General features: G+C 39.9%; 1 protein-coding gene across 1 annotated transcript in view; it reads right to left on the bottom strand.

Moving 5' to 3' along the window:
* STK31 (serine/threonine kinase 31) overlaps positions 1-11,298 on the bottom strand; it is a 40,981-nt gene extending 29,683 nt beyond the window's left edge. The window contains exons 1-10 of the mRNA XM_008948931.1: positions 11,271-11,298; positions 11,113-11,165; positions 9,581-9,679; positions 8,521-8,595; positions 7,804-7,962; positions 5,627-5,982; positions 3,055-3,223; positions 1,642-1,654; positions 981-1,092; positions 7-155 (exon numbers count right to left, since the gene is read on the bottom strand). Of these exons, the coding sequence (XP_008947179.1) occupies positions 7-155; positions 981-1,092; positions 1,642-1,654; positions 3,055-3,223; positions 5,627-5,982; positions 7,804-7,962; positions 8,521-8,595; positions 9,581-9,679; positions 11,113-11,165; positions 11,271-11,298 (1,213 nt within the window). The remainder of the gene's footprint in view (positions 1-6; positions 156-980; positions 1,093-1,641; positions 1,655-3,054; positions 3,224-5,626; positions 5,983-7,803; positions 7,963-8,520; positions 8,596-9,580; positions 9,680-11,112; positions 11,166-11,270) is intronic.
* Positions 11,299-11,413: the final 115 nt, after the last annotated feature.

Raw genomic sequence — 11,413 nt, 5'->3', positions numbered from 1 at the left:
TCCTGCATAACTGAATTCTCTCTTGAGCCAAGTCATACTCTGTCCAAATCTTCTGCAGTTTTTCCAAGGAAGGCGGAGCAGTGAGACATTCTTCTGTAACCACTTGTATGGCTTTTGAGAGCTGCTCCTCAAAACAATCGTTCTTATTTGCTTGCCTAAGTTGTAAGGAAGAAACATTTTACAAGAAGGTTTTTTTTTCCAGAAATCAAGCAGTTTAAGAATCAATGCTATTCATGACCCTTGAACATATGATGTTTGGGACAGCACCTGCCATGTTAATAACCTTGTTTCTTTCAAAAGGTAGGAACAGCAATTTGTCTCATTCGGCTGTTAAATATTTTTTTGAGAAAGTACCAAGAATACATTCATTATACCCTGGTATTGATGAGGCTGCACATGGAAATGGTCTCCTGCTCTTAATTTACCTTTTGTCCTACTTCCTAACTTTTTTTTTTTAAGCTTATCTTCTAAGAACACATACACATGCATTTTTTTATATATATGTATGTGTATGTGTGTTTATATATATCTTCATTCCTTTTTAAACGAGCTGATGGTCACTCCTATTTCGAGTCTTCTTCCCACTGTTGTTTTGTCCCTCCTTTTAAAACTAGAAGGTTCATTTGGACCACCCAAAGAGATACAACTCCCACAGCAACACAGACACCCAAGGAAATATGACTGCGCAGTTACTTTAAACAACTAGTTCCATTTACTAATTAACATCTTCCTTCGGGATGGAATTGAAAGCTCCTCTTGCAACAGCTATTATAAAGGAGAAAGAGAAGATGAACCAAAGTCATCTGATAAACACTGAGAAGCAGTCACGCAACTCCAGCGTGAGCTTCTCTCCTCCGTACACAACACATTTTTCATAGAAAGTGAGCAAAACAAAACTTCTGGGCAACAAAACCATGCATGTCTTCAAGAGATAAGGAGGGCAATGATAAACAGTACTATTTTGGAAAAGAAATACATACCTAACTTCTTTCAGTGCCTTCACCTTAGCAGCCAAACTTCTCATTTTTGTTCCAATGTAAGTACGCAGGGTTTCCTCAGAGCTTTCAGCAGTTTTCCTGGATGCTTCCTTCTCTCTCTGAATTATTTAAAATTTTTGGAGCAGTGTTTCAACAGAGGTAAAGAAAAGTCAGCAAGCGTTACTTAACACACAGATCAGACCACAACTTAGACTTTCAGAAAGCTACAGATAAACACACACATGCACACACAAATACATAGAGCTGGCCCTCTCCAAAACACTAACAAAATGCCTAGAAAGACATACAAACCAATGAGAATAACTTTATTTTCTTTAATAGTTTCTTAAAGGTTAATGGTTCATTTCCTTTCTCTCTTTTCAGTAGTGATGTGTTCAAGTGTTTCTCAATTACTCCCGATCTGCTAGCAAGTCTTTAGATCGAATTTTTTTCTTCCCTTGCTAAACAACTCCTACCCAGTCACTACATTAAACTCCTTACTCCTATCACTGGCACACCTCAAAGTGGTGCTGCAAAACAAGAACTCACTCTACGCACAACCACCTTGAGCTTCCTACAAGGAATATCCTGAAGAAAAATAAGGAATATTCTTGGCCCAAAAAAAGCTCACACACCACATCAGGCTATATTCTCAACAGGCAACCTAAATTCAAAAGCTCTTGTTCTCACACAATGCTTTGATAAACTTCACTTTAGGTAATGAAACACAGTCTTTAAACACTGCTAGCATTTCAGACTCACTACTTATCATATTAAAAACAAACAAAGCCCCAAATATAGAAGGATTTAAACAGTTTGTATTTGCAAAGGAGCATCAAAAGTCTCATGATGGCAGGGTGCTTATTTTAAGTATTCCTCGAAGCCACCACCACAGATGACTCTTCTAAAACAAGCCTTTGCCTACTACAGTGTTTTCAGCAGGGAGCAAGTATCTTCTTACTTAAAATAATATCCACAGTATCAATTTTTTCTTTTAAAGTAGTTACTTCCATACAACACAAAATAGCAATGAAAATTTGTAGAATTTTCAGAAATCAGATTATATATAAGAAATGCTTCTAAAAATTCCTTGCATTCAGGTATTCTTTATTAGCTCTATATGTGTTTTCTGTTGCTTGTTAATTTAGTTTGCACAGAAGTGTGTAGATACCCTGTCTTCAGCAGATGGAGAATCTGTGCGATGACAGACTCCTATGAGTGGAAACACGGGTGTTCTAGGTAGAGGTAACCAAGTAGTAAAACCAGCTAGGAGTAGTTTTACTCTGAAAAAAAGAAAAAGGCAAGAGCTATGTGCAAGTTCAGGTTTGGGGGCATAAAAGGGATTTACACAAGAGCAGATTTTCCTTTCCTATCTGTAGAGATAAGAGTTTGCACAACATTCTTCCGAATTCATGGAAACATAACATCCTTTCACACGATCTCTTCTTACTCGTGCTCTTTATCACATTTCAAACCATTCACAGTGATAGTTACTGATAGGTTTAAAAATGCTAAGTACTGTGCTTCTCAGATGGTGCTAGGAACTTCTCCTGGAAAGAAGCATAAGCATCTTTTCTGTTAAGCAGCAACCAAAGAAATAATCATTTTTATCCAGTTGTAAAATTCCACAGCTGCTCTGACTGTACCATGTTAAGGAATTTTCAGCCCAACACATCGAAACCTGTTTTTCTCCTCTAAGCAAGTTAAAAAAAAAAGGCCAGGATTACATCCTTATAAAAAAGCATGTTTTTAATCACAAAGTGCAAAACTGCCTATTCAGACTGAACACATACACCCAAACCAGCAGCTGCACCAAGTGTGGTGGGAAGACAGCACACACACCAAGGGGAGCTAGAGTCCAACCTGGACTTCAAAACCTGTGCTAGCACACGCTGCCAGCACCTCCCCGCACAGGGGCAAGACCCCTCTGCACTCAACCAGTTTAACCCTTCTGTATTCCAAACAACAGTTCACAGTTGGTTTCATTGAACTGCAGTACAATAAAACCATAAGACAGCAGCATTGTCAGAAACGTTCCCGAGGAGGAGAGAAGCACCCTCTTCACAATTCCACCTACCTGAAGTTCACACTGTAGCTGTTGAACCTTCAGTTCTAGTTCCCTCTGTCTGTGCAAGAGATTTACATTCTCCCTTTTCAGAATTTCTTTCTCTTCAGAGAGCCTCTGATCTGTTCTTACTTGTGTGAAGCTGTTATCTGGCACTGAGGAAGAAGCTAGTATTTTCTCCCTTTTAAAAATTCATGAAGAGGAATTAATTAAAAAGAAAAACTAAACAAAACCACACTGTGCGTTCTTTCATGCTACTGTAATTTCAGTAATGACTACAGAACATCACATCAAAAAAATTACAGAAGCACCTACACAGTCGTGCTTTACTTCTTCAGAACATGTATGCCTCTCCACACCATTTTAGGAAGACTGTTACACAACACCAAGGAAAAAAATACATCACTTGAAGACAACCCTTTCTACGTTTTCAGAGTCACTAGCTCAAAGTCTTTCCCATCCAAAAACCATCTTATGATACCACACAACAGACCCAGAAAAGTCAAGGTCCACTGTAATTCAAATCTTCTATCTACTAAATAAGCCAAAGCACTTTAAGGTTAGTGCTTTGGATCTGTATCCTAAAAGTTATTTCTATAATGAAGAAGAGTGATGTGAAGCCATCTGTCTCACAGCAGAATCACAGAATCATAGAATCATTTTGGTTGGAAGAGAGCTTTCAGAACGAGTCCAGTCATTAACTCAAAACTGCCAAGCCCACCACTAAACCCTCAGCACCACACCTACACAGCTTTCAAACCCCTCCAGGGCTGGGTACTCCAGCACTGCCCTCCTGGGCAGCCTGATCCATGTTCCTCTCTTCCTGCTCTTGCATGCCAGCACAGCTGAGATCAGGCTACAGACCCGTAAAAAGAAAAGGGAAGAGTGTTTCTAGCACACGCTTTGCTCCACTGCATCTGATAGACCAATACCAGAAGCAAGACATTTCTGATGTTAGGAAGAAAACCATTTTCCCATCCTTGTTGGAAGGTATGACTGCCACCAACTACCCTCTCCACCCAACCCCCATGGGTCATCCTCTCTCAGTTCAAGTTAAAGAAAGCCACCAAGCATTGCCAATGCTGCCCAAGGAGGCTGAGAGGTCATGCTCTGCATGGATACAGAAGCTGGAGTCACAGCTGTGACAGTACTGTACAGCACCAGAGCACTGCTGACTCCACATCAACTCCAGACTGCATGGCTTTCGTTACTTCCTACCTTCTTTCTTTTTAATTTCCTCCACAGACACACCACCCTAAAAATGCCCGTGATACGCAAAGTACTGAAGTACACCAGAACAATAGAACAGAGAATCTCCTGGCTGATCAGGGCGGCCAGGATAGCTTTGTACATGAAAGCACCTCAAAACCACACACCACAAAAAAAAAAAAAAAAAAAAAAGGAAAATACTACTTATTTTTTAAAAATCAGATTCAGAGCATATTTATAACTCAGAAAACAAAACAAATCAGAGTATCAAAGTAATTCAGGATGAGGCATTTTACTGTACGTTTAGACTGTTTGAAGACCACCTAATTTCTTATTAGTATTCGTTAACAGCATGTTAACTTGCCTAAATGATCTAACTGTAAAACATATTTGGACACCATGCTGGTATGTGGAAGGGTGTGCCCCCAGGTGATTAATTAAAATGTTCAAGAAGCTCAAATTATGGAACATAGCAAATCCTAATGTTTTTTTGGAGAACATACTTAACACCATCTCAACTTTCTGAATGCAGAGTACCATCTTTCCCACCCACAAACGCTTTTCTCAGCAGCCTGTTGCCATGGCAATGCTAGCAACTGTAGACGAGTCTCTTTAAAAAGATTTCTGACAACAGCTGTAATTGCCAACTTACCACCACCTCTCGTCAATGTAATTACAAGTTGCAGAGACACCATTATCCCCTGAAGCTTAATCCCCCTTCAAACCATGATTGCCAGCTTTATTTCTTATAAGCACACATTGTTCCACTCCTACACGAACAAATCATTACAATTTTTGTCCTGCTAGCTAAGTATACTTTTACATTCCACATTTGTGTCCAGTGAGGTTTTAACAGAGGTAAATAAATAGGGGATAGCTACAAAAAGCCTCAAGTGTAAGCCTATGGAAATCACACCCATCCTAAAACGGGTATCAGTGCATTGCCCATCCTTGCAAAATTTCCTAGAAGCCCCATGTCCTCCAACCTTCACTTTCATCTGGGCTTTCCAGTATCTTCCCTGCTTACTACCTGCTACCCCTTCCTTCTCTTTCAAAATTTTGCATTGACGCATAAAAACATTCTGCCTCGCGAAATCACGTGACAAAGAACAAGTCATCCAACTGGTAACAACTCTAATAAACAGTTTTCTAAAGACTCATGTCCTAATTCCCACCACCACAGCACACACGCTCAGACTCACAAATACTTCCCTGCCATCAAGTACCAGCACTACTTGATGCTGGAAGGACAGAAATTCAACTTTGTATTTTAGGTACTCAGCTTTCCCCTCCATCTTCGAATATACCCCCATCCCAGCAACAAAGCAAACCAGATCACTGCTACAAAGTTTTCTATGACATCCCACTGCCTTACTTCGGCGGAAACATGCGGTTTCCAGCAAAACTCTGGCTCCTCGTGCTGGCAGGGACTTCATCAAATTGTCCTCTTGGGGTGGTGCCCGCCGCGGGATTAGGCCTGTTCAGCCACAGTGGAACTGAAGCTTTCACCTTCCGACGCTGGCTTTGCAAGACATCGACTTTTCCCTCCTTGGCATCTTTACTGTTTCTTGCAGATGTGCATTTTTCAGCAAACCCTGCCTTGGCCATCTTTTCTCCAATATCCACTTTTTCATCCTCTGCCTGGACAATAATGGTACCGTCTTCGTGCTTCGCTTTCTGACGTATTTTTATTTTTTTTTCAAGAACCAGGCTGCTCAAGAACTTCTTCCCCTGTGAAATAAAAATGCAATTAAGTTGTGTACTGGACACTGAATACTTTTAGCTGAAATCAGCCATCTTTCTTATAAGAAAAAGGGAACATGTTTAAGACAAAAGACGTACAGGTAAAGCTTTTATTTAAACACATTCATTAAGAAACAATCTGTTCAACTAAAACTGTATGTGATCTAATCACTGTCAATGCCAGACTGGACTTCCAACACCAGTAATTCCCCCTCAGTGTTCAACTTTCAAGACTTTAGTGTCAGTTACCAGTGACAGAAGTTCAAAGTCCCATTAACTCGCAACAGAAGCTGGCAACCAGGTTCACCAGTACTCTTTTAGAGGCTACTGGACTAACTCAACTATCTAGCAGTATTATACAAAATTATATGAATAATTTTTTTTCACTATTATGTTGTTTATCAGCCTGTCAGTAAGTGGTCAAGAAGTTGGAATAGTACATAGCAACAAATTATTGTGTGTGTCTGCTTTATGGAAATCTACCTTACTGAAACTACTCAGTTAGAAACTGGGAAATGCCATAATTGGCAGCTACCAGTTTCCTCAGTAATATCCAGGAACCAGCTTTGAAAGGCTGAAAAGTGCACTGATGGCCTCCACAAGACATCTGGGAGAAAGTTTTATTAATAAGTTGGTTTTTTTCTTTTTGCCCCAACACTTCTAAAAACAAGCTGGTTTTGCTGAAAGTCAGGAATAGAAAGGTTGGAAGCAGGAAAGGCACACAGAGCAAGCAAATAAAGCCTTAGCTCAAGCAACAATAAGTGCCAGGGGTGTTTTAAAGAAAAAAAAAAAAAAAAAAAAACACAGACAAAACAAAACCCCATGGAACTAAGAACAGAGATTTTAATCTGGTTTAAGTCATCACATTAAGCAATGATTAAGCAATGTCAACAGGACCACAGGAATGAGACCATACACAAGAGGTCTCGGGATCTCCTCTAAATGACAGAGGAACACAAGGCAAGCAGGACAGCTTCTTCCTGCCTCCTCCTCCAGTAACTGCTGCACCCAGGGCACCAGTTCTGGTGAAGCACAGGCAGACAAACCTTGAAGCAGCCTGCCATTAAAACTGCAAAGTGGTGTCCCGGAAAGGGAGACCACCACTAGTAAAAGTCAACTAAGAGTCACCAGTGTTGCTCAGAAGGGCTGAAAACTTTTACCAGTCCTGCTGACAACAGCTCCTGAGCTTTTCACATTCATTGCTGGCCAGGGACTACAGGGTTTGTACTACCACTCACATTCAAAGTCCCTTTCCTTGGGGACTTTTAAGACCCATCTGGAGGAATTCCTGTGTGACCTGCCCTAGATTAGATGGTCCTGCTCTGGCAGGGGGGTTGGACTCAACCTCCAGAGGTTCCTTCCAACCCCTAACATTCTATGATTCTGACCAAAAGTCTGTATAGTATTCAGCCACATGGCATAAAGGCTTACAGATGTAAGTGAATTTATCACAGGTTCTGTGACCAAGGGAGACATTTCTTCCCTCTGAAGGGAAACAAACAGAGGTACTTTGTTTCTTCAGGGACAGAAAGAACCTGGGTCAGTCAGAAACAGACCTGAGGCTTTGAAGATGGCAAAAGCATACTCTAAAAATCACCCCTCTGCACAACCTGAACTGGTTTTGTCACAACCATTTCAGTTTCTAGACCATGTTCAGGGCAACAGATCAAAATAGTCCTTGTCAGCAGGCCCTGCCTTCACAGTAAAACATCAAACTCTTAGAAGAATTCTCCTGCTTACACTGTGCTGGTATTTGGCAGCATCTACTACAGATCCCATCAGCTAAATGCTTCAAAATCTGTTACTCACCTGATCAAACATGTTAAAGTTCTGATCAGTTGGTATCTGCAGTCCCCAGAGTCTGTACTTCTTGGCAACACTTGGACATTGCAAGTTTGGTGGAATTTCAACTATGTCTGATCTATTCAGAACCTCAGAATTTCCATAGTCAATGTACAATACCTGACACTGCAACAATAATACAGATCAGCAGAGATGACACAAACCTCCTACCAAAATATCTTCTGACACCTTCTAGAATTTTAACACACATGCATGTTGAGAAATCAGAATCTTTCCTATAAAGCCTAGGCACCCTTCAGAAGAAGGAACAGTTAAAGAAATCTCTTATGGTGTCACCTGTCAAAGCTTAGCAACAAAACTTTAAGTAACAAAACAGATCTTTGCTGGCAGTTGTGGGGGTTTTTTTGTTTTGTTTGGTTGCTTTTTGTTGTTTTTTTTATGGGGGGAGGGGTCTTAGGGGTTTGTTTGTTTTTTCATTTTCTCTAAGGGCTACATTGTCAATCTCTTTACCAAAACAGCACTTTGCAAGTATGTCATGTTTTGCCATTCTTCTCATCAGCATTTGTCAAAATTACAGGTCACTTGAATTTGTGTCCAATGTGTATATTCACTGTTTTTAAATGCATTCACAGAGCAAGCTTCAAGAAGAGGAGGAGTTGCATTTTTTCTATTATCCTGCATGTAGAACTGATATACAATTAAAGTCTTTTAAAAGTTTCCTGCCTTTTCATTGCCGATCACTTGCTGTACCTTACATCTGTACCAACACCTATCTTCAGAAAAACAGCCACCATAAATCTGGAAATTAGGGAAAAAAAAAAAGAATAGCATTCTGAAAGCACAAGCATACCGCTAAACAGTATTTGTAATGCATTACAAATCTTATTTCCACAGTCTCTTGCAATTATTCCAAACAGCAGTATAAAAACAAAGTAATGCATTTGATATCGTATCTCTCACAACATTATATGCTAATGCTTCATAAACATAGCCCTCTAGGCCAAAAAAAAACAGCTCAAAATTCTGCAACTAGAAACACACCAACACTTTACACAGGAGACTCTCAGGGCTTTTCAGTAAATGTGCTGCTACAATATTTTATTGACACTAACAGCTTAGTAAGCCCACCAAAGGCAGAGGCCAGTCACACCACAAATATGCTGCATTTGGCCTTGGTGTATTTTCTTCCTTTTGAAAAGGAACGTAGAAAGTAATTTACCTGTATGTGCAAACAGTTCAGACAGACTGTTTTATTCACACCTTACATTGCAATAAGCCATTGGTAGCTCACACACAAAACTAAAGCACACTCTTTGTGTGCTTGCCATAGAAATGCTCTTAAACATGTCCTTGTTACCTTCTTAAGAAGAGTATCTTGTCCAGCACATTTAGCACTACAAGTTTTTGTAAGATAATTCCACACTTCTTGAGATCGAGCAAAGAATCACTTCTCTGAAACAAAAACTGCTCTTATCTCGTTAAACATAACCCATAACGTGTTCAGTGTTCTGTGTATTACCTTCTTACAGGATGTCCTGAGCATTAAAAAATAACCTCTGGTTGCATAGTTTAGTTGAAGTGTGAAGTGCAGAAAGATTTAAAATTGCTTGCAAAAAAACAAGCATTTTCTTTAGGAAAACCAGCAGCTCTTAGAGAGATCTTAAGAGAATATAACCCACAGCATAATCAAAGATCAAGAAAATACCTAAGAAAATGGCTGCATAGAATCAAGGCTTTTACATCCAGGTCAAAACCAAACTCCACATATACACAACCTACTTACCTTACTAAAATTAGGTTTGCCAAAAACTGCATTAGCCTGAGGACAAGCTTCTGCCAGTGCACAACTTAATTTCAAGAGTTCATTACATCTACTGACATTCTAAGAAGTGCAAAGAGAGGGTATGAGTTATTAACTGTCACTTTTAATAGACGCTGGGTGGCTTATAACAGCCAAAAATTAAATGAAAACAATTGCACTGCTGTTGAGACAAGTAATGCCCCACCTTAAGCTTTCAATCTTCATTATTTTAGATACATTTGTAAGCCTGATCTCATTTTCGTCCAAAAATTAATGGAACTGATCAGGGCAGGTAACGCACCCCAGAGAAACAATTTGCAAGGAATGTTTGTAACAGTTTAATTACCAGTTTTTGCAAGCAGTATGCAGATTTTACCAATCCTTCCTCACAAATTTTATCACATTTGGTATTCTTTTTCTTTCTCTCCTTAATATAAGGAGACAACAGCTCTGGCATACTCTTTGTTCTCTTTACATCTAAGACTTGGGTTTTGGTTTGCCAAAGAGAAGCCGAGTACTTCCAGTTACAACTTAGTATCCGAACCACTGTAGGACTGGCTCAATCCCAGTTAACAGGGCATTTATTAGACAGCATTCTACTCCTAATTCAAAGGACAGGATCTAGAGCTCAGAGCAGGAAAGAAAACACTAGTGCAAATAAACATTTTGATAACCTTAAAAGTACACTCCTCACTTTTCTACCTTCCAATATTAAACAACACGCCGTGACTAAGTCCCAGAATGCCAGTGTAAGAACATAAAGGAGAATTACCTATAACTATTAGATCTAAAAATCCCTGAAGGAATAACCTAGCCTATAAGCAGAAAGTCTGTAAAGTTTGGTCCCCTTCCCCAACTTCCTATGGGACACAACAAGCAGCATTACCCCTTTCAACAGGCTTAAAGCTGCACAGGTCTTGACTAACATTCCCACACCAATACAACCAGCAGATCCAACAAGAAAAGCGGACTTTGGTATTCCTGGATTTTCCCCTCTGCCTGCTGCACCTCCTGAATTAAACTCTTCACTCTTTAGGGGTTTTGGGGCTTTTTTTATTTTTTTCCCCCCTCACTCTCCGCATCCAACATCCTCCTGCCTAGGAGGAAACTAGAAAGGAGCTAGCATCTTTGAATTATCTCCATGTCATGCTTCATTCAAATTGCCTCAGATCCTCAGCTATTAGAGAATACACTCCCAGCAGGGCTCCACTACCTCCTACCGTATTCTTCAGTCATTAACTCTCAAGGGTTTTGTTCTTTGGCATACCAAATATTCAAGAAAACCAAGCTACAGTTCAAAGGGATGGATGAACAATTCTGACATGTCAGAAAAGAATAACTGATTTCAGTTTAAAAGGGAACAATAGTACTTACAATTCTGAAATCTAAATCAACTTTTTTTTTTTTCCTCTCAACATCAAATGCTATCATTTATTCTCACTTCTACAGAGACTTGCTGGGGTGGGGATAAAATTAAACACCTCAGTTAAAAACAAGTAGCTCTCAGAGTTCACCTGTGCCCAAAATGTTACAGCATCTTCAACGTGGCATCCCACAACATCTTCAACTTGAGGGGAAAGAAAAATAAATAAATAAATAAATTAATATTCTCAAATGTGGTTAACCATATGGGTTGTGGGCTCTTTTTTTTTCCTTTTTTAAACCACATTACCTTTGTCATACTCTGTGTCTTCATCCATGTCAACAGTTTCTGAAACAGGACAAGATCTCTGCAGATAGAGCAGAAGAAATTCCCCCAGAGGCCTGGGGCACAAGGGGTAGGCGCGCCCCCCTCACGGGCCCGCGCAACCCCTC

Source organism: Merops nubicus, unplaced genomic scaffold (assembly GCF_000691845.1).
Source record: "Merops nubicus isolate BGI_N331 unplaced genomic scaffold, ASM69184v1 scaffold6311, whole genome shotgun sequence".
Lineage (NCBI taxonomy): Eukaryota > Metazoa > Chordata > Aves > Coraciiformes > Meropidae > Merops > Merops nubicus.
The sequence above is the reverse complement of the archived record's forward strand: the minus strand, read 5'-3'. Positions and strand labels throughout refer to the sequence as shown.